Source organism: Exophiala aquamarina (assembly GCF_000709125.1).
Source record: "Exophiala aquamarina CBS 119918 chromosome Unknown aczIA-supercont1.3, whole genome shotgun sequence".
In the NCBI taxonomy this organism is placed as follows: Eukaryota; Fungi; Ascomycota; class Eurotiomycetes; order Chaetothyriales; family Herpotrichiellaceae; genus Exophiala; species Exophiala aquamarina.
Genome location: NW_013550585.1, coordinates 4093886 through 4116290, shown reverse-complemented (window position 1 = coordinate 4116290; position 22405 = coordinate 4093886). Strand labels below are relative to the sequence as shown.

Here is a 22405-nt window from a genome sequence, read left to right as displayed (position 1 = left end):
GAGTTCATGCACCGTATCTTCGCTCTGTATTTCGACACCCCGGGGCCGAAACACTTCGCGTAAGGTCGAAACGGCGTTATATTAAAGTGCTTGCCCTTCAAGTCATTGGGCCAGTATTTTTCTGCAAATAACGTTGCAAAGTCCCTCCTAGTTTTAAGTGTCAGGGCCACAAATATTCGAGTTCTAACTTTACCTAGGGAAATTATTTGAAACTCCTCTCGATAGTATCAACATCAAGGAGGGATCATTGAGCGAATATTACTTGCAGAAGTCAACGGATCAGGGCAGGGCATCAGAGAAGGGTCAAGAATGTACAGCGAAGAATTGGCTTCGCCACTTGCATTTGAGTGAGATGATGAGACAACTTAACCTCGACAAAATACCACAACCCTGCACTCAACACCTAGCTCGAGGTCTTCTCAACCAACAACGACAATTGAATATCCGCCACCAGACTATTCAGAAGTCAATTCAGCTGCACCAGCGGACATATTGGTTGAGCACTCAACCGACCAACCGCAAGAGTTACCACTGCCGTCAAATTTCGCAGACGGCGTTTCCATATCGGAATTTTCGCAGCCCTACGTCAAAGAGGCTCGAAGTGATTTGCTTTCAGTCGATATACCAATCGTTCAAGCTATGCAAAAAGATATAATGGTGGTGCCTCTACACAGCGACGTCCCTATTGGGCAGAATGTCGGCACCACATCTGCTTCGCTTACAACCGTATTTGGCTCCAGGAAACAAGCTGGAAATATCAAGCCAGATCGTGAGTCTAATAATATCTGTCCGTATGATATTAGATCGTGGCGCTTCGGAATACCGATCGCAAATGCTGAGACAGGAGCTCCAGATATCTGCTGGTGCAAGCAGTGTTTCCAGTCCGGACCCCTTCTCGACAACCGGATTTGCTTCGGCACTAGCGACGGTTACGTTGAAGTGTGGACTGACAAGCCCAAAGCGTCCATATTCTCGTCGTCTCCATCCTTCTGCTTCTGCAGGACGATACCCTTTTACGTAGAAACTGTGACGAAATATGACTTCTACAAAGCTAATCCGCAAAATCTGAGAGATAACTCACCGAGAAGACAATACCTTCTCAATTGTCGGAGCTTCTACATATTGAGCACTAAAGATAGCAGATTCAGGAAAATTGACTCAGGAAGCGCGCAGATATGTTCAAAAGGTTCCCTCCAAACCCCACCATCGGGCCACCTGCGCCAGTCGTCCGCGCCAGAGAATAACGCCCACCTACTGGGAGAAGATTCCCAATCCGCCAAGAGAGCCAATCATGTTACACTCGGAATTCCTGATCCACCTAAGATCAGTTCTGATGTTAGCTGTCTGACGCCGGAATCTAAGCCTGCTCAATTTAATGTTTCGATCAATCCGAAACCACCAGTTCTGCCGAAGGAAATGTGTTGGTGCGGGGATTTCTGCTGGGTGACAAAAGTGAGGAGAGCACGTACAGATCAGAGCGCCATCAGACTCGCATGTCGATCTGGGACCGAGATTGGACATCGCGTCTTCTTCTCTAGCACTGGCGGTGAGATCGAGGTATGGACTGACCTACCGAAGCCAAAGAATGCTTTCACAGGGGTCGAAAAGCCTACCTGCAAAATGGCGCCACGACACATATCCAGAGTCGTCAAGGTCGATATGTACACAGACAGGCTAACCCAATCTGCTCCAAAGAGAGTGCACCTCCTTAACTGCCGGGAGTCCGCGAACTACTCCACTTTGATTTTCGAGAGGAGTAGTGCTTGGAATGGCAGTACGACCTTTTTAGTCAAGGAGGATACGATGGGGAAAGATGATGTTTCAGCCCTTAAAGACTGTGGCCTTCATGAGGAAGGAGGCCGACTGACAACGAGTTCCAGCAGGAGGGAGGAAAGTCCCAATTTTCTCAGTTCCGGGCTGCTTCAACCTCCGCAAATTGGTCACCAACGACGGTCCTCGGCTCCTGAAACACTAGGGAACAAGACCGAGCCACCTACCCAAAGTTCAAGAGCGAAGTATTATCGCCTTGCAAATGGGAAAATTGTTATTTTGAGGATGCCTCCAGGAGACATCTCAAGTCCCCACATCTAAATGATTGAACTTCTTTTCCGCTCTTTTTCGGCCGACCAACCCATCATTGTCGTTGGTGTCATTGTCGTTGGTGTCATTGGGACAGCTGCATGGACCTGCTTGAACACTGCCACATCCATAATCAGCTTTAACAGCCATATAAAGAGGCTATCTATTAATTGAGAACGAGGCGTGAGCGCATTATATCGAAGTAGATAGGTCATTTTACTGGACTACATATGTCTTGGTCGAATGATAGTTTCAGTCTGAACCATAGAAAGTCTGAAAGTCGACCGCGCATGTCAACTTACAAGCATTGCCCTTAAAATAAGCAAACAAATTCTACAGTTTCAAGGTATGTACCATTTGCTCTGCCATTCACAGTGCCAAAGGAACCCAATTCATATTGCCGATAGTCGGAGACTTACAGCGATTGGTTTCTGATTGGACCTTAGAAACGTACCATTTCTCTGTGACCCAGCCTGACGACAACTGTCACTATTGACACCTTCTGCGATCAACTTGGCGAATTCTCTCGCGGCCTCTAGCTGGCCATTCTCGATGTACCATTCGTGATCGACCATCAGCTTGAAGCCCTGCCTTGGCTGCATGGCCCTTGGCTTCTGATTGGTACCACTTACGTACCATCTGGCTTGCGCCTTACTCCATGTAGCTAGCGTTGCATTTGGCACATAACAATCTCTCCTCTCTCAGCCTAAAGTCTGAAGGCAATAATGATGACTGTCTCCTTCCTTAGCAACACCCTCCTTGAATTGAGAGGATAGAAAGATAACTTACTCTACCTCCACAGACCCTATCTTGTATTGAGATCATTGAAAATGGCCGATCAACCTCAAAACCAACCAACTCGGCAGTCTCTCACTTCGAGAGCACGTCGCATCAGAGACGAAGAATGGGAACTGCCGTCGCCCACAAATTGAAAAGCTTTATAGAGAGGAACGCTGCTCAAAAAAAGGAAGCGATTGGAAAACTCAACCAGAATGTATTTCCCGTCACGTAAGTACATTCTCTGCCTGCACTAATCTCCGACAAGGCTGAGGGCCTTTGTCAGCCTCCAAAGGCAGCTCAAACACATACCGAAGTGGGAGGCCAAAAGAAAATCGATAGCTCCTCAGACATGCAAACCATGCTATCGGTCAAAGGCAGCGTGAAGAAGACGGGAAGACAACCGACTTCCTTTCTCGTGGACATCTTGTGGATGAAGCGAAATTGCGGCGGGCAGAGAAGAGACTCAAACTTCCAATATTGCCTGGTTCTGGTGAGTTATGTCTCTCATACCTCTCCGGTGAATAGCGTATGCTCATGTACATTCAATGACAGGGCTTCCATCGTACATTGAAGTTATAAGTCCGAAGTCATCCAGCCAAGGTCCTTCCCAAAGTCGAGCCATCCGTCGAACTAGCCCTGGCTGATAGCCCCTTCTCAGAACCGAACGGTCAAAAAACATCCTGGGAAATCTCCTCTGGAAATTTATACTCCACAATGACTGATCAACAAGGTATCCTCTCTAGAGGCACTGTTGCATGCGACCCGGATCTTGGAACGTTTCTCTATATAATGGGCGAGAATAGCCAGATCTGGCATGCTAGTGTTATGCAGGTGAACCATGCTCAAGAAGTAGCCCCTATTCATCCTCATGAATCATTCCCTTCCATCACTGATAACGATTATGACCAGTCCTTATCCATTCAGGCACTAGGGAATAATGTCCATTCGCTTACGGACGAACGGCCCACTTCTGCCAACTCCGGCTCCAAACTGGGTGATTGCTTCGCGACTTAATACTGCTTTTGATGTCGATCTAGTCAATCCGCGATGTGCCCACTAATCTCTCTCTAGGCATGAACTTGAGCCTATGTCTCTGTCAAGCAGAATCATCTTCTACGGTACAGACTCAGAGAATATTCTACAGCCAGTGCAAATGATGAGGAAGCTGTTCAATCGCCTTCAAGATGACAAATCTCGAAAGACGCATATGTCATGGTGTGCTGCGTCGGAGAGGGAGTGGCGTGAAATTATAACAAGTGAGGCTTTACTTTCCGACATAGATGAGATTGCAACTTGGGCCTATTAGGCTTCCGGAGTTATGGTCCGTCAGCAGAGAGCAGTTCGCCAGCTCTCCAGTAATGACACGCGAACATTTCCGCAAAGATGTGATAGGTACAATGAACAGATGTCACAACTCGATGTCCAGAGTATATCAACCGAGAGCAAAGCTGCACGGCTGAATAGTAGGGTCACCAAATACTGCCACGTTCCTACTCGTTGTACCACCAGGGGAGTTCTCCAAGTGTAGTTACGTCAAGCTCCAAAAAGGGCCTCAAAGGGTGACCAAAATGATTCGCCAACCATTATCGCCATTTATGTCGTTCCACAGGTCAGACAGAATGCAGAAACCGGTATTTACGTGACTATGTCAGACATTCCTGAAAGTCCTCGAGACATTCCAATTTATTCTACAATCCGAGCATTTAATGTCGTTCCCCAGAACTCCGAAATTATCCAGTGTGTCACGGTGAATGATCTCAAGGGCGTGAGAAGGCTCATTGAGCAAAAGAAGGCTTCTCCCCGGGATGTTGATCCAGAAGGCACCTCACTCCTCTCTGTAAGTTTCACATCCCTTCCACAATTGCTTTGGGCTACATTTGACAGTGAAAACAGTATGCAATCTATTCGGGTTGTACGGAGATTTTCCGCTTGCTACTAGAAGGGGGAGCAAGTACAGACCAGCGGAGAGTGCACGAGATCCCACCCGTCGATGTTATTACCATGTAGGATAACTGACCAAGTCCACAATTTGGGAAAAGAATGTGGTCTTGTTGACGCTATCTGGTACTCGTACATTCGTATGGTGACGAAACGAAACTAGGTGGGACTGTGCAAGACTTTAGATTAAAGGGTATTGCCGACACCGATCAGCGTCGTTTAATGACAGAGCTTGCTATCGGAACTGGATGTCTTGCCGAGGAGTCCATACTGCTCACGAGGTGGCCATCACCGATTTCTTGCTATGCGAGATTCCGAAGCCGAATGACAAAAGAAACAAGGTTACAAATTCTTTATAAGAGCTTATACGTGCCGGATACGACAAAGAGGCTCAAAACCGACATGGAAAAACGCCTCTGCTTAGCGTCGTCATTGCCCTTGGGCGGCCATCCTTGAAAGTAATGGAAGTATTATTGGCCGAAAACACCAATATTCATGCCATTCATGGTCGTGGGCGAGGGGCTCTTCATCTTTGCCTCTCATTCTCTGAAAGTCTTCGAAATAGCTTTCAGAATGTTCCATCTTGGTGCACAATGCCCCATTTGTAGCCGATCTGCTCACGGGTGAGGACGCTTCCAAAAATGAAGCTTTGTCGGGGGTGACTGCAGTGCACAAAAAAAGCGGCCGCAAGGGAACGAGGGAGATCATGTCAGTGATGATAGAAACGAGGAGTTTCTCATAGGGGACTCCCGTGCGATGGACTCTCCGAGAGTACTTATACGAATTCTACCGTCTATGACATTAATGGTCTCTTGGAAGCCACTGACGAGACTCAAAGGTTGACAGGGTGCTATTGGTGCACTCGCAGCCCCAAGCACGACTCCTTCGACACTTCCAACAGTGACCTGGGGATATTGTTCTACTGTGAAGATAGGGACGTTGACGACTTCAAGGTGCCAGAGATGCCAGATGCGGAGCCTGAGCCGTGGATGTGCAAAGCAGCAGTGCGGCTCAAGCTCCTTGTGTTGCTGAAGGCAGGATGCTGCCCAAATGTTCTCGACAATGAGCGGCTTTCTCCAAGCGATTACGCGGAGCGGGAAGGACTATGGCCTTAATGGGAGTGGGGGGAAGCCACTCTTCCACAGTGGCTTCCAGTATCACAAGGACAGCGATTCATGGGTTCGGGAATCTTGAAGATTTTATGGCAGCCTGTCTTTTTGTATCTGTCCTGTAGCCTGATTTGGAGTGATTGTGTTGAGATCAGTTCATAGAGTCTTTGGAACTTTATTACTGAGAGGCATCATGGCGAGAAAATGATGGGATGAATGAGATATCCTACCACTGGGCATGCTGGCCCATTTTGTTCACTGGATCGCTGAGAATTTTGCTGGGAATGAGAACGTCAGTTACTTCGTTCGTGCTCAATCAATTAATTTTGATACTAATGAGAACCCAAAGGATCACTGCCTTGTCTATATTCAATTCCTGTTTAGATCGCCGAGGCTGGTTATCCAGGGGACGGCTCCCCAGCTCTCCGACCATCCAGCCCCTAGCCAACCCCTCACCATAATTTACCAAGTACACATTTGAGTCATAATCAATCTCCAACTTAAGAAAACCAATTCCCACCTACCAGTAACCGAGACCCCTGGGGTTGACTCATAATGACCACGACTATCAGGGGTTGCGCAAATGCATTGCACTTTTGGCATTATACAACAACTCTTATTTCAAAATGTTGGCACGGACACGCATGGCCCATTTGTTATTGTGTTCAGCTATTCTCTACCACAGCTGATGCCGCACCAAGGCTCGACTTGCGGGGGGTTCACAGTTGGCAAAGAAATTCGAACAGCCAGCACGCAAAGGCTTGAGACGTGATAGAGTCAGGCACAGGTTTCAAATATCTGGGCTTGTACGAAACCCTTCCATCTAGGCTCAGCCAAAGTCCATGTGGCCCGAGGCCGCACCACGTATCAAAGCAAGAAGCAAGTAGTTCCCCTGCAAGGCAATCATCAACATGCCTTCACAAGCGCCAACACCCTCACCACCACCACCACCACCACCACCACCACCACAGCCAGGAGCGCGGATCGAAATAAAGGGCGTGACATCCGTAGCCGACATCCCAGCACTATCCAAGATCAGCAAACTGGCGTTAGAGAATGATCCCATGTGGGAGTTCCGCGCTCGATGCGGTGCCCCGTCGATCTACGACCATGCTATGCAGAAGCTGACCGCGGCGATCAACAACCCTGCGCGATTCACGGTGTTCAAGGCTGTAGTGGTCCCCAGCAGTGTAGGAGCGGGCGAGGTGGACCAACAAAGTGAAATCATCGTCGGATATTCACAGTGGATGCTGGGCTATCTGGAGACCCCCAAGATGGATCCATTCGCGCCGGAGGAGAAGCCTGCGGGCTCGGGCTCGGGCAGTGCCAATGCCAATGCCGCCTTTGAAGCCAGTATACCAAGCGTTGGGGCTTCTGAAGCGAAGGAGAAACAGACAGGTGGTCTGGATGCTGCTCTGGAAGCCATTGCCTCGAATGACAATCATGCATTTCAGAAGTCGAAGCCCTTCTACTCGAATCCCGACCACGAGGTTTCCCGGAAAATGGGCAACGCGTATATCCGCGCCATCAGGGGTAAAAGGCATCTATGTAAGTAGATTTTACCGTCTCCTAATACCCATCCTCGTGTCAACAGAGCGTGGGCGCCGGACTCACTGATTGACTGGCTCATGATTCGTATACAGGTCTCCACGGACTGATCGTTCACCCCGCCTACCAACGCCAGGGCATCGGGCAGAAGCTGTTAGATTGGGGAATCGAGACCGCCGATCGGGAGAATGTGGTGAGTTGGCTGTTCGCGCGGCCTGCTGGTTCGAAGTTGTATGAGAGAAATGGCTGGGCGGTAAATACTGTGATTGAGTTCGAGGTCTTGGGTGGGAGCCTTCATGTACAGCCCACCGTGGCGATGTTGAGGCCCCCGAGGGTGGCGGGGAATAAGGAGTATTTGCGATATTGAATCTAGTGCGACATATGCTTCTTGTGGGCACGATGGTGAGGTGTGCGGACTTGTTCAATGTCACCCTGGTGGATTCGAGCTCGCTCTTGTTGATGTTGTTGAGTAGCACCTTCACGGTTCGTTGTCTGCTCTTCGCACTGTCGATGAGATTCTTCGTGCGCATTTCAGCCTTGCGCCCGGCGCGGACCGTAAAGTGGCAAGCCCCGCTCCACACGACCCACTTGTTGAATACCTCAAAGAATCGTGTGAAGTCATTGCTCGGCCCGGTTCCAAAGACATCGGCAGCCTGCTATAGACTTGCTTGTCATAAGCACATCTTCTGGTTGGCGAAATGGGGGCTATTAGATCTACAGTTTGGCGTGTTCCATGCGACAAACCCAAATGCCCGGAGCATCAGCTCCCTTGAGGGTTCTGGAGGTTATGTTGTGAATTTCTCTGTCGAGTTAGTCGTTGGCAAGATGTTTCTAGAATTGAATAATTGGCGACTTGACAGCCTAAACCCGTGCTTCTTTCAGTGGACTTACCTTTTTCTCATTGATTTCGATACCATACAGTAATCTCTTTCTGCCTTACCAGCGGCAAAGAGGAATTATCTCGGTGAGAATCAGATAGCTTGCTTATGCTCAAGAGATGGATGGAAGTAGCTCCTGGCGCCACCAGACGTAGCGGGACTTTGTACATTCTGCCAGATATCCCGTCTCGCGTACCCAAAAATAGGGGTTGACGCGTATCAAGGCCCAAGGCGTCGTGACGAAAAGCGCGTGTCTTCCACGGAAAGCCACACTTTGACACGAGTGCCCCGCGAAAGTGACGTGATAGGACTTCGTCACCTCGTGACCTCCCTCGGTCATCAGGAGAGGATTTTCCAGTAAATCACGCACTCACTGCCTACGTAGGCAGGTGCCCATCGAAGGTTCTAGGGATGGTTCTCAAAATACTCATACAGTACTCGTACTTGGTCCAGCCTGGATCCTTCTAACCTAAGTCGACAATACCTGACAGGACCTGACCGGCCAGGCATCACGTTGAAACTCACCTAGAATAGAATGAGTGACCGATCCCTCCAAACACAATGTTTCTTGCCCTCCCCTCCCCTCCCTGATGAGCCCTGAAAATAGAACCGCCCAAAGTCTCCTTTCACGATTTACAATCGCCCTATCTGGCTACGCGCTGGCTCAGGTTTCACGTTTGATTACGTAGATTTGTCTGGGGGCCGTGGCGTGGGCTCGAAACCGGAGGAAACAGGTAGAACCATTTTGTCGTGCATAAACGAACAGGTGGTCGTGATCCTGGCCCACCACGACATAAGACGTCGGTAGTCGGAGGACCAAAGGTCACGGGAACGAGACACGGAGTTTGAATGCACTTCCATTAGGATAGAGGTTCCCCGTACGTACTGACAAGACACTTCAAGGCTACGGAGAAGCAAACGACTCCCAAGTTCCACCTTCAAGGGCTTGCTTGAAGCTTTGAATGATCCGCCGTACACAGCAACATCAAGGATAAGTCATCGAATCAGCCTTGGCCCCCACCCTTCAGGGTGTGGCTGAGCGCACCGCGAAGTGGAGCAAACCGCAAAACGTATCGTAGGCTCGCACAACAGTGCAAACAGCGTGGGGCGCGCTTGCAAACCTAATGGCATGCTAGATGTCTCATGGAGAGGTTCATGAAAACAAGGACAGCAAAGGTTATCTCCAAAAAGCGTACCGCAAATAGAGAGGGACGCCAAACATGGAAAGCAAAAAATAGAAAAATTAGACCTCCCGCAATGTACGAGTAGCTGTCCAAAGAAGCACCCAAAACAGGGATCCCAGGAACCTGGGGGGGTGTGGCCGAAGAGCATCGGGTGCCGGGTGCCGAGAGTGCGAGGGTGCGGGACGATGCGGGCGGGAACCAAAGGCCGCGGCCGCGAACGAATGAGACGGACGGAGGCACCCGAACGAAAGAAGGCCTTCAAGGTGGTGATGGCTGATGATCCAACGGCAGACATCAGGTGGTCAGGGGGTCAGGTGGTCAGGTGTCGCCTGAAGCCTGAGGATCGAGGCAGGGAGGGAGCTAGGCACACGCAGGCAGCATCAGCGATCCAGAACCCCGGGGGAACCAAGAGAGCCCATGTTCAGCTGGGACTGGATTTCCCGAGACCTCCAAGACGGACCTTTTGGCCCCAAACGAGGTGTGGACGTTGCATAGTTTGCTACAGTATGGACAGAGGCAGTCAGTCAATAATGCAGATTGTTGGAGGACCGTTTAGGTATTGTTGCGGAAAATTGTTGAGCCATTCTCAGTAGTAATCCTGTAATGCTGTAATACTATGGAAAATCTTGCTGAGGCCTTCCCTCACTCAACCTTGCACACAGCCTTGGATCACTTTTTGCCTCTCTCGAGGCTCAAGATCCACATTACCAACCGAAACATCTCTCCACCAGAACCACACGGGACCAAAATCCCCTTCGCAAGGGTGCCGCTTCGTCTTACATGCGTGCGATCGCATTTCTCGCATGTTGCCACAAGGGCGGACAAAAGCGGGTGACCCTTTTCCATGCCCATTCCCATTCAGCCTTGCATGTTGTCCTTTTCCCATGAGGATGGTGACGACGATTTCGCAACCCAAGGACAATCAAATGCCATATCCGGCCAGATTGATGACAAAACAACATGACATGAATCCCCCCAGACAACCGAATGCGTAACCCACCAGCCAAAAAGTAACGAGGATGAGGAGTTTCCCCCATCACATCCCCTCACTGTACTGCCTGTAAGCCTGAGCTCGGCTGGATTGCTTCGAGTCGAGCTCTCCTCTTGGTATAATCGGTTCATCGCTAGACCATCCAGTTGAGTAGTGAATGTCGCTCATTCGGCTTGCTAGGACTGTTACAAGCCGGGCATCCTGTTTCGATGCTGGACCATCCACTTGACAGATTTGTACTGTAGCCACTGCCTTGTTTTTTGCTGTTTGTCGTTTGATTTGAATGCATTCATTCATTCATAAAATGGTAACCGTAGACCCGTTCAAACTCTCATAAAATTGCCAGACTCCCCTAAAACGCCGGGTCCTTCACCTCCTGGAAATATATCGTTGTCCCCTTGGCTCGGCAACGATGACTATTGGCTCCTGCTCGTACGGTCGTCGACGTCGCTTCTCCTCCTCATCCTTGTAGTACAAGGATCCCCTGCGCTCGGGATAGATGACAGACTTTGGTCTCTCCTTGCGCTCCGTTCGGTCGGTGTGGTAGGTCTTTTCTTTCTTGCTCTCATATCGGGGACTAGGAACAATCTCGACAATCTCAACGTCCCCCGAGCGGTACCGTCTCTCTTCCGGATATTCCTTCTTTCGAGAGGAATGTTCCTTTCGAGGAGATCGGTCAAGCTTCTCAACCTCGACGTTTTCCACTGGGGCGTGGACGAGTGGCTTCCTGTTGAAGACCATTCCGCGATCGATGGCCTTGACAAGCAGGCTGATGACTTCCATGCCGACTGGGATCTGGATTTGAATGCGTTCTCCACGTTTGCGATCGATGACAGAGTAGGGCTTGCCGCCCTTGGCATAGATGTAGTTGGCAACATCCTTGGCCAAGGCATTTCCTTTGCTGCACAAAGGGAGATCCTGCTTGTAGGCAGCATATGGATCATTGCATGCAGAGCAACGAGAAGCGTGCTTGGCGAAGTAGCTCATGACGGAGTTTTCATCATCCCTTGGTTGACGGATGGACTGAACCTCTGTGGCGAAGCCCACACGTGGAGTAGTCATGCCTCGCGCCATGGTGACTGGTGTTGACGGTGATCTGCTAAGTGGTGTTGAAGTATTGGAGTGAACCAGCGGTGGTGTGGATGGTGGAGTTGTTGACCGCGCTGCAGGAGCACGCGTGATGGTGATATACTCGTAGGCTGGTTCAGCTATATGAGCATCATATGCTCCCTTGGGATAGATGTAGTAAGTGGTGCTGCGTTGAGGCGACAGCGTGACGGTGGTAGCGAGATGGGGTAAACAGGTTGTACGCAGCCTGGGATCCTGCTTGAGTGGTGAAGTCACAATGAGAGTGCCCTGGAGGGAAGGAATGGCTGTCGAATATCAATGTGTGTGAATGTGTATCAAATGGGAGAAGAAGAAGAGTCAATGGGCGGAGGGGATTGGGAAGAGATATAGACCTGAGGCGGAAGGGCCAATGGCATGTATGGTGAGGTCAAGCACGGATGTGCGATTGGAGTTGGGAGGACAGAAGTGCATCTTTTGGTTGGAAGCCTGGAGGGACCCCGGCAACTACGCCTTACCCCAAGGGGACTGGGATACCAGGCTGCAACAGGCATCAGGATGTGGCCAGGTCATTGGACTAGACAAGATGTGGCCGAAGATGGAATGACTGGATGAGAGGGTGAGTCACCAACCGCACTGAGTGGTGGAGGGGGACACAGGCACCGCCCGCTTTTGCACAGAAGGGTGGGTTTGCCGGTCAACAGCCTTGAAGAGCAAGGATAGCAATTGCAAAAGGCCCAATTCACGAACGGGCGATGAATCTGGTAACGATGGCGATGGTGGGACGGACACCGGTACTGCGAAATGCGTAATGCGACCAACTTGGTGGATGAAACAAGAACGAGGTGATGGCAGTGGCAGTGTTTGTCGGAGAGCTCAGGGCTAAGGCGCCTAGGGGCCTCGGGCCTTGTGCCATGGCCACAGGGGAGCTTGGTGTGTACGAGGTACTTAGCAGCCCCCCCTAGTGCTTGTAGCTCGTGCTTCGCCTCATTCACCGGAGAGGGTGTAACTTGGGGAGTGCTGGTGCTGCTTGATGGAGGCCACAAGCACCCGCACACCCATCTAGATAGATAGAGACAACAAGCACCCGCACTCCCACAGACACACGCACAAGCTTGCCTTGCCCCTCCCTGTGTGTTAACCCCTCCCCAAGAGCCACCAAGGCTGAGCAGTCGGTAGGGGCCACGGGGCCACTGATCTCATCCCCCCATCACCCTTCGACCCTCCAAACATTGCGCCCCGTTTGTTAAGCACCCCCCAGGAACCGCGAGTTCCTGGCCCATGAGTGGCCCGCGGCTGGTGATTCTGGCTCAAATGCCCCTCCCGTCTTCTCACACCGGTCACTAACAAGTGAACCTGCATACAACCTGCAGCTGCTCTGACCAGTCGGTGCAGATGGCCCTGCAGGCCACAGTCATCGCAAAAGACTCTTCAACCCTAAACCTGCTGAGAAGTACAGTAGTGACAGACAAGAGTCACTTTCAAAAGTTCCCTTCCCAACTCGGCACTGAATCTCCCTAATCATTATCTTGTTTGTTTTCGTGATTCCCCGTCATCTTGTGATGGTTGTCTTGCTCCGACTCTGACTTGGACTTGGACTTGGACTCGGACGCGACCCTCGCTAGCTGCCCTTGTTCTGGAAAGGACTGACCTTTGCCCCTCCCTTCGCTTTCAATCCTTCGACAACTGTGGCTTCTTCAGCCTCGATTCTGCCTTGACTAGTCCAACCCTGGTGTTAGCCCGTACCCACCATGCCGTCTCAAGTATCGCTCGTGCCTTAGACATGCACTGCCGCTTGCGCCTCCACCAATCCCTCGTCCCCGCTTAGCCTATTGTGGTTAGCGACGGGTAGATAGTATCGTGCCGTCTGTTCGTCAATCGTCATGCCCCTCCATCATTTCCCACACTCTGTCACCTTCATTAGTAACCAAACAAAAGGTCTTCCAAAGGTCCCCTTGTCCCCCTCGTCATCTGTGTAACCGTGATGGCACGTCTCTTCTTTGGAATGCCGGACTGTCACTTGCTTGGTATCCGGCCTGCTACCTCGTCTACTTGGTACTGTGCTAGGTATTAGCTTATCTCCCTATCGAACCGAACGTTAGCACCCTTCTATCACTGACTGTCCCGTGCCCCAATGGACCTTTGCTAACGCCTTGCGCCTCGGTTGACCTCATCGTCACCTTTCCTCCCAGGTCCACTTGACAAACCCACACGTTCGTCTCGACTAGACATTCCCGTCTCAGACTGGACCTGCATCTTAGAAACATCCCAAATCATTGCCCGACTATCCGACCGTCCCACTGCAGCGGCCAGGTGCGGGATGATTTAATTCCCCCCCTGCGTTCCCAAGCGGCGCCCTGCGGTGCAACTCTCCGGGGTCATATGCATTTGAACTCCTTGAAAGCGGCTCAAAGGACATTGGGTCCTACAGTACACTCCTCGGAAGCAGCTTGCACATACAGTGATCACATGGTTCTTCCACCCTAGGAGTTGAGATATGTGTCTACTCGTGCGAGCTGTCAAAGTCGTCTACGTAAGCAAGATGACGCCTCCCCATGGAAAAATATCGAGTCTCAACAAAAAGCAATAACAAAGCGTGGTTCACATAGCACAGCTAGGCATCAAAGATTCCTTCCAAGCCCATGCTGCAAGGCAATCAAAATATGCACGAGTGCCGCCACCACCAAGAGCCTCAAGTCTTGAAATTCTATGCATGGAACGTTCCCCTCCCCCCAACCACCAATATGAGGTACCTGAGTAGTACTTTGCCCTACTAAGACTCGGCTGGCGCATGCAAAATCATGCACCACTGAACATGTCCCCGGACGGTGACCACCCTAACTACCTGCCATCCAAAATGTAGATAGACGTCCCTTGCATGCTCACTAGTAGTCACCAGCCAGATCGGCTGCCGCTCTGCGGCAGCCTGATCAATGACAGGTTGCAGAACAGCCCTCACCGCACCAGGCACCGCTGGCCTCCTGGGGTCACGTGCAAGTAGTCCCAAATGCCAGTAGTGCTGTCCATACCTGGACCAGATCAATTCACGGTGAATCTTGCCAACCTCGCGTCCGAAAGCTGCCATCAACGATGTCTCTTCGGATGGCTGATCATGTTCATGTTCATCAGCCTCGTTGTGGTTGAGGTCATCTGGCGGTGTGTGCGACCCAGGCGGCCACCACGAAGCACACGCTGCGAAATCGCCTGCTTCTGTGACGAAAGCACCCAAGGCCGCCCCAGGAGCCAGGAACTGCTTCACGACGGAGTTATACACCGGCAGAGTTTCTTCGTCAGGTGCATCGAGACCAATTCCATCTGGCCCATCTTTGAAGAACAGTGCCCACATTGCACTTGGAAGCATGGCATGGGAAACTATCGAGGCGGTCTTCTCATTGTACTCCTCCGACGCGCCAATCGTCACCTTTGGGAGATCTCCTTTCGGCATTTCGGTTTCTGGGGGTTGATTTCGCAGCTTGCACAGCCACTATATGATGTGATTCTTGAAAAGGTCCGCGCAATTATTCCCTGTGCCGAAATTCACAAACCTCGCGTAGCCGTGCCAAGGTAAATCCGTTCGGTGTCCTCAGGACAAGTGCCTATAGTAGGCGCCAGCGAAGAACCTATTTGCCACATACAGCTTGATCCTAGAGGATGAGCAAAGGCAGCGTTAATCTGAGCTCGAATTGAGCCTTGGCCATGCCATTCTGAGCGACTTTGAGTCGTCCTTGGTAGTATACTGAGGTACGTTGGTAGCTAAATTTGGGGCCTAGCCAGGCATGGTCTTAGAGAGCCTCCCTGCAGCCTGAAGACTTCTTGTGTCCTTACTCGTACGCTGCTGCTCCCAGTATGCAATCAATAATTATCTGGTATGGTTAAGTATCATATGCACGGCTCGAGAAACAGACCCGCAATCACGCTACCTTTGTCTCTATCTGTTGGTGTGGTCAAGCGACGTCAACTGAAACAGCGCGCCATAATCTTCGCAGACCCAGCCAACTCTAGCAAAGCTCAGGACCATCCCATGCCCAATCACCCGGCCAGGGTATGCGCTGCAAGATCTCGAATGGGATGACTAGCTCTGCCGAGTCTAGTCCAACGCCAGTCGAGTCAGTTTCGGTGCTATATATCTCCCCTTCTTCCTTGGTGGGCGTTCTCTCTAGGAAGCTATCGATCTCTGTTACATAATTTCGCAGCCTCCTTCCAGACTGGGAAGCAGAAGGAATGCAGGCGTCAAGGCTTTCCAAAAATTCGGACATGCAGAGTCTGTTGATTTACCTTTAGCAGGCTTCACTGTTTTTGGTCGAAACTTACATGACTGTTCTCAGATGCCGATAGTCTGAACGATGAAGCTCTTTCCCAATGAAACTGCTCAATATATGTCCAAAGCCGGCAAGCTCTTGCAACTAAAAGGTGTGAGGTAGTTGGTAGATGCGAAACAGTCCCTCACTTACCATTGCTAGGCTCATTGCTCTGAGATAACCCGTTGGGATAGTTGACATCTCTTCTATCAATTCCAAAGCAGTTTGACACGCTTCATAAAATGTCGCCTCGCTTATGGTGAACGATACCATATTCATCAGCTGGGAAATTGTGTTGGTGCACTGGTACTAAAGCCAAGAATCTGCAAGCACGCACCTGGTAGGTACAAATAATATTTGCAGCTTGGAAGCTGCACCTGTTTCGTCTCGTATCAGACGACAGAGGTGCCGCCTTTTTGAAGCGAGCTGGCAGCTTGTGATATGCATCCGCTAGTTGAGACAATACCTTCTCATGTGTGTTAGCGTCAAGCATGAAACTTGTCGAGAGTTTCCTCCTTTCCAGTTCAGTTGAGGATCGGCGAGATCTGAAAGACACGATAAGATGCTCAAGGCCTCTGTATATGTCGGTCACAAAGTTCCACCCACTCAGCCATTCCGAATCGGGGTCAGAGTTTGTGTAGTCCTCATCGACGAAGCTTGGATAAGCGATCGCAGACTGTAACTCTGGCAGACGTATAATGTGACCGAGGACAAGAGATGTGTGCACCTCGAGACGGTACATATGCCAGTACAATCGCCGTCGTTCTTCCTTCTCAATCTCCGAAAGGCTGCTTGCCCATCGCCTTTCATCACAGAAGCCTTGTTCTGCGATAACCGTGTGATATAGCCCGGAGTATTGGTGTAGCAGATCAGCATTTCCAGATTCCAATGCCGTCAAGCAGATGATCCCTATCGCTTGCAAACTTTCGAAGTCTTGTATTTCCACCGATCGCTGGGGAACTGCCGAAATGGCTTCCTCGAGATATGGATGGGCTTCAACGTTGATCTGCATTGGAGCTACGTTCGATAGAATTGTGGCGCCGCTCTTGATTCGGTAGGCGCTCAATGCACAAATTGCCATTAACTTTGAAAATGATGCTCTTCCACTCGGCACACGGCCCGCATACCATTCCCTTTTAAACGAAGCTTCGTGCACGGTAATTACTCTATCATGTCAGCTTCAGTTACCAATTCCGAGAGGACCGAGACACCGACATGGGATAGACATCCTCGAAATATGTCATGATCAGGGCATCTACCAAAGCACGTGCTCCATGCTTTCGTTCATCCAAAACCCACGTCTCGCCGTCGACATCCCTTTTCCGAGGTTTTGCCCCACGTTTGGTTGCAACTCGCGTCCAAGTACATGAAGCTCCAAATTGGGTGCATGTCAGACACTGGCCCTGACCACTGTTTGAAGAAATATCACATCTTCGGCCTCTTCTGTGGCAGAAGTCGCACGCTTGGGTCACTCTTCGCCGCTTAGTTGGTACGAGATTCTCACTCATTGATGCATAGGTGAGGTTTGCAAGATCGAAGCCGATATGTTGGGGCAGTAGTGTCCACCTTAGGTATTCCTGGACACTCGCAGTCTCTTGGTTTAGGTTTTCATAGGATCCTCTCTCGCATTTCTTTTGGAGAAGGGACAGCTAAATTCGTTTGTCGAGGAGGGTTCAAGATAACGGGCCGATGACATCATCGCCCTGATATGAGCATAATAAATAACGTAACCGAGACCATTGATTCGAACAACCCGGGACGTCCAATTGCACTTGGATATTCTTGGAAACAAAGCACAAAGAAATTTCTGGTACCAATAACCCGAAAACTCAAGGAATACGATGGACTATCTTGGCTAGTACTGATCTCCTATGCCTCAAGAGCGACACGTTGATTGAGCAATGCTAGAAGCATCCGAATAACATTACAGAGCGCTAGCTATTATTCTTCTGATCCATGATAACCACGTCCCACTTGGAGCAAAGCTGCCCAGAAAGTTCAACGGAACATCAGTCTAACGGCTGGCGGCGTCGGTCTTCTCGGATTCATGATCTAGCGCCCCTTTCTCAGGATCACCCTTCTGAGCCTGCAGGTCAACGCCGTCAACAAACACGGTTCCAACTGGACCAAAAGTACCAAAATAATCGATATCATCAACCAGTCCGACACCTTTAATCGGGAACAAATGGTGGAGAGCGTAGTATGTGATCATGGAGATCAACGTCCCCAATGGCCATGAGATATAATACATCTGAGACCAGCCTTCCAACTCCACTGTCGGATCCTGTACTCGTTTTGCAAACCCCGGTAGCGTTATCCAGACACCCATCAACCAGGCAACCGGGGCTCGCCAGTTCATTCCCTTCCAGTAGTAGTAGATACTCTCAGGGTTGTTTTGGTACAGGTGGCTCAGCTTTAGAAGCCGTTTTCGCACAAGGAAGTAGTCACAGAAGGTGATTCCAGTCATCGGCCCAAGGAAGACACCATAACCGCCTAAAACGTTGAGAAATTTCCCAGCTCCGTTCAGCAGGCGCCAAGGTTGAAGTATGAAGGCGATGCACGACATCAAATACATGCCTCGACGAATTGTAAAAAAACGGGGGAGTAAAGACGAAAGATCGATTCCGGCCGAGACACCATTGTTTGCAACAACCATTCCAAACTGTGCGACCATAAACGAAAGACTTCCGAAAGCGGCAGCAGCTCTAGAGCGAGGCGAGTTGTTGTAGTGTTGTTGAAGGGCACCGAAAAGGCGGTAAGGTTCCCACAGAAGAGTTCCTTGCTGTTCGGGGAAGATCGAAGCCGCGCATGATGTGCAGATGATTCCAATCAAGGCGACGACTATTGTCCCCATTGGGACCATGACCATTTGAGCCAAAATCTGGTCCTTTGGTTTCCTCGCGTATCTGGTGTAGTCCGATTGGACGTAGATGTGGACACTGATACTGCTGATGTTGGTGCAGATCCCAAGAACAATCATCCATCCCAGGTGGCTCCCAGTAGCCTGTGTAACGCCTTGGATCTCGCTGACATCATGAACGAAGCTTCCAGCGCCTTTGGCGGTGGCCGCAAACCAGATCAGGGTGACAAAGATGGTTGGAATGACCATGATGCAAGAGATCAGGAACGGTATCTTGTACTTCTCCGGCCGAATCCACATCAGAGGGAGGTAGAAGACGGTGAAGACAATGAAGCCCACAAAATCTCCCGTCGTCATGGTACCATTCGCCAGGGGCGTATCGAGATCAGCGAAGGACGGCCACATCGCGGTGAAAAGGGTTCGGACACATTGTCCGCCCCAGTAGACTTGAGTGGAGAACCAAATGCAAGCAAGGAAGACGCGCTGGATCACGACGAAGAGAAACCCATACACTCCCCATGGAGCTTTCTGGATGATCGGGAATGGAATGTGCCATTTTGCACCTGGGGCTCCGCTAAGGACACAGAATATGCCGACCAGGATATTGCCAATGATGACTGTTAACATGCATTGCCAGACATTGAGCCCTAATGCTATCAGCGAGGAGCCGGTGGTCCATCCGCCGATATTGAAAGAGCCAGTGATGACCCAAAGTGTGACGAATTCCCAGGGGCCGAATGTTCTTCTCTCCGGTGGTAAGGGGAGAGTATCAAAGTTGGCCTTTGCGTCGTTTGGGCCGCCATCTTCCCGTTTGACTTCTATGCGCCGAACAAATTGCTGGAAATTGACCATAGTGCAGTTTCTCGAGCTGAAATGATGCTTCGAATAACGTGGAGCATTGGTCTAGCATCACGGATTTCATGTGCGCAGATGGTTTATATGTTACCGCAAGGACAACCATATCCTCATGGTGTTAGCCAGTTCCTTATCATCTCAAAGACAGCAATTATTCTTGAATTAGTGCCTGGACCAGTCTTTGTCTTTATCGGCGCGATAGCCAAGGAATTAATAACGGCCAATTATGTTCCCCTTTCTTGTCAAGAGTTGCCATCAATTATCAGCTTAGCCGCTTGTAGCCAATCAGCATGGCATCAGGTAATTCTTTCATTTATCCGCTCTTCCGCTTCTTCTCTTATCGGCCCATGGTACTCTCTGCCCCAGAAAATGGTCTACACATAGGCTGCTAAACGGCAAAATCACCTGGTCATGCTGCTCGTAAAATCTAGCTGGTAGCTCTGGTAAAACCCGATCTCCGACCTGTAAATAGGAGATTCTTGGGGACATCCGTGATTAAGACTCATGCTGGAAACTAAGTGCAAACAAACATAGCTTACCACCGGTGACCCGTGAGCCTGAAACGATGTCAGCAGCAATAACAATGTCAGCTCCTCCCAAGACCATTCACCTCACAAACGGGAACACTTTTACCTATAGCTCAAATGCGGCGACCACAGCGGAGACTATCCCGCTCATTGATGTCTCTCGAATGTTCAGTGAGAGCAAGACAGAACGTCAGGCTTTGGCCGAGGAGATTCGGGAAGCCGCCCGCTCCATTGGATTTTTCTATATGGTGAACCATGTAAGCCGACATGGTAAAATCCCTTTCGAGAAAATAGTTGACATGATCACTTCCAGGGGATTGACATGTCATTGGCCGAGAGTGTCCTAGAGCAGGCCAAGACGTTCTTCTCCCTGCCACTTGAAGAGAAGATGAAAGTATGCACGGATATCATGCCGGATGAGTTCTGCGGCTACCATCCCATGGAGCATTACAATATCAATGGCTTGAAGCATAAGGGTTTCGTCTTTCATGCATTGCATCGGTTCGTCGACTGACCGGGGGTCCAGATTTACATGAAGCATACAACTGGAATTACGATGCGTCCAAGGACCCAGAGTACCCAGACGGATCCGTGGTGCCAATCAATCTTTGGCCACAAGATATGCCACTTTTTGAGGAGAGCCTTTGCGCATATCAGACGGCATTGATCAGTTTGGCTCGTCGCTTGACTCGCATGTTCGCCCTTGCATTGCACATCGCAGAAGACTCTTTCGACGAATACGTTCGAGAACCCGAAGCCGGAATGCGCATCCTTCATTATCCCGAGCAGGAAGCCTCCAGAGACGACCAAAATGGAATTGGAGCGCATACGGACGTCGAGTACTTCACCATCATTACTCAGGACAGCGAGGGATTAGAAGTCTTGGGCAAATCGGGGCAGTGGATCAAAGCCCAACCAATCAAAGGGAGCTTCGTTGTCAACATTGCAGATTGTTTCATGAGACAGACGAACGACTTCTTCGTCAGCACAGTCCACCGTGTGATCAACAGGAGTGGCAGAGAGCGATACTCTGTTCCTTTCTTCTGGGGTTTCAACCGAGGTGCTCCAATTGAGCCGGTCGCAACTTGTATTGACAGCGACCATCCTCAGAAATACCCTTTCATGACGGCAGGAGAGTACTATTTATGGAGGACACGGAGGCAGAAGCAGCTGTGGAGAAATGGCAAACCAGAATAATGGTCCTTAAGCATTCCAATATCGTAGCTGCGATATTGCTGCAATGAGCAAAAAGAGCATCTCATCGGATCCTTGTTTGTTGGTATCTACCTAGCATATTGCCGGTGTATAAACATGGCTTGAGGAAAAAGTACACACCATTGAATTTGCATCCCTTTTGTTGGCGACAGTTCGCCACCTTCCCTGAGCCTAACTTGACATAGGAGATAATCTGAACTTGACTCGTCACCGCACAAACCATTGCGATCTGAGAACCGATCTCGTTCTACATTCCAGGAGAATTACATAGTCTAGTGAAGGCTGAGGGGCAGAAGGTGAGCCGGGACGAGCAGAGCGGCAAGCATTTAGTTACGCTGGGTAGACCGGTTGACACGCGAGGCTGCCTAAGCAGAGTTAGTTTTGAATCCTCGCAGAAGAAGCATATTGATTGACACAAAGTAATACATGGTACTCTGATTACAAAGGTGCCTAGGACCCGCGTGCTACAGTATCTCCATCGTTCGTGTTTGTTTTGAATCAAGTAACCCTGAAAGTAATCCCCTGCCCCCCCTTTGCATCAATTGCTGGGGGAGTTTATTACTCCAATGCCGCGCTTTGCCACCTTGAAAGTCCGATTGACAATTACTACGAGACCTCTGGCATTTTGTCACATGCCATACGAGGGTGTGACCAGAGAGACAAGGCGCCGTGACACTGTAAACTCCTGCGGGATGGCATCGCACATAGAGGGACTCGATCCCCTCCGTAACACACAAGTTTGACCATCTCACAAACTTGTCCTTTGTTCAGATGTCCATATATTCCTGCCCATGCAACATCCCATCTCCGCGGCTCTAGACATGATTCCAACCTGCGCCCCGCACACCGGTTTCGTTGATTTCGAGACATGGACACAGTCACTGACAAACTCCGATTCCAAGGCAACCCCGGCTTTACCAAGTTGAATGATATACATAAGCCATGCTATGATCCCACAGAGAAGTACAGAAAAGTAGCACACGAACATGGTGTGACTCCGAGTGTTTGCAAAGTTGACTTTTTCTTCTCTTTTCCCTCCTTCAGAGACAGTCAGAGACAGAGAACGGTATGTTCTCGC

At 50.2% G+C, this 22405-nt stretch overlaps 8 protein-coding genes across 8 annotated transcripts; 4 read left to right on the top strand and 4 right to left on the bottom strand.

The window, feature by feature from the left end:
* Positions 1 to 309: 309 nt before the first annotated feature.
* On the top strand, positions 310 to 2091 carry A1O9_05041 (uncharacterized protein; the record flags this gene model as incomplete). Its single annotated transcript, XM_013407327.1, has 2 exons — positions 310 to 347; positions 408 to 2091. The coding sequence occupies 2 exons, from the start codon at positions 310 to 312 to the stop codon at positions 2089 to 2091; spliced, it is 1722 nt and encodes a 573-aa protein (XP_013262781.1).
* Positions 2092 to 4504: 2413 nt separating this feature from the next.
* Positions 4505 to 4866, top strand: A1O9_05040 (uncharacterized protein; the record flags this gene model as incomplete). Its single annotated transcript, XM_013407326.1, has 2 exons — positions 4505 to 4696; positions 4753 to 4866. The coding sequence occupies 2 exons, from the start codon at positions 4505 to 4507 to the stop codon at positions 4864 to 4866; spliced, it is 306 nt and encodes a 101-aa protein (XP_013262780.1).
* Positions 4867 to 6817: 1951 nt separating this feature from the next.
* A1O9_05039 (uncharacterized protein) lies at positions 6818 to 8116 on the top strand (the record flags this gene model as incomplete). The annotated part of the gene is made up of 3 exons (XM_013407325.1): positions 6818 to 7454; positions 7550 to 7647; positions 7928 to 8116. 3 exons carry the CDS (start codon positions 6818 to 6820, stop codon positions 8114 to 8116), a joined length of 924 nt encoding a protein of 307 aa, XP_013262779.1.
* A 2760-nt stretch (positions 8117 to 10876) lies between these two features.
* Positions 10877 to 11581, bottom strand: A1O9_05038 (uncharacterized protein; the record flags this gene model as incomplete). Its single annotated transcript, XM_013407324.1, has 1 exon — positions 10877 to 11581. One exon carries the CDS (start codon positions 11579 to 11581, stop codon positions 10877 to 10879), a length of 705 nt encoding a protein of 234 aa, XP_013262778.1.
* Positions 11582 to 14345: 2764 nt separating this feature from the next.
* Positions 14346 to 15017, bottom strand: A1O9_05037 (uncharacterized protein; the record flags this gene model as incomplete). Its single annotated transcript, XM_013407323.1, has 1 exon — positions 14346 to 15017. The coding sequence occupies one exon, from the start codon at positions 15015 to 15017 to the stop codon at positions 14346 to 14348; it is 672 nt and encodes a 223-aa protein (XP_013262777.1).
* An 862-nt stretch (positions 15018 to 15879) lies between these two features.
* A1O9_05036 (uncharacterized protein) lies at positions 15880 to 16951 on the bottom strand (the record flags this gene model as incomplete). Its single annotated transcript, XM_013407322.1, has 3 exons — positions 15880 to 15975; positions 16024 to 16152; positions 16208 to 16951. 3 exons carry the CDS (start codon positions 16949 to 16951, stop codon positions 15880 to 15882), a joined length of 969 nt encoding a protein of 322 aa, XP_013262776.1.
* A 933-nt stretch (positions 16952 to 17884) lies between these two features.
* On the bottom strand, positions 17885 to 19582 carry A1O9_05035 (uncharacterized protein; the record flags this gene model as incomplete). The annotated part of the gene is made up of 1 exon (XM_013407321.1): positions 17885 to 19582. One exon carries the CDS (start codon positions 19580 to 19582, stop codon positions 17885 to 17887), a length of 1698 nt encoding a protein of 565 aa, XP_013262775.1.
* A 586-nt stretch (positions 19583 to 20168) lies between these two features.
* A1O9_05034 (uncharacterized protein) lies at positions 20169 to 21309 on the top strand (the record flags this gene model as incomplete). Its single annotated transcript, XM_013407320.1, has 3 exons — positions 20169 to 20369; positions 20426 to 20588; positions 20639 to 21309. The coding sequence occupies 3 exons, from the start codon at positions 20169 to 20171 to the stop codon at positions 21307 to 21309; spliced, it is 1035 nt and encodes a 344-aa protein (XP_013262774.1).
* Between the last annotated feature and the right edge of the window lie 1096 nt (positions 21310 to 22405).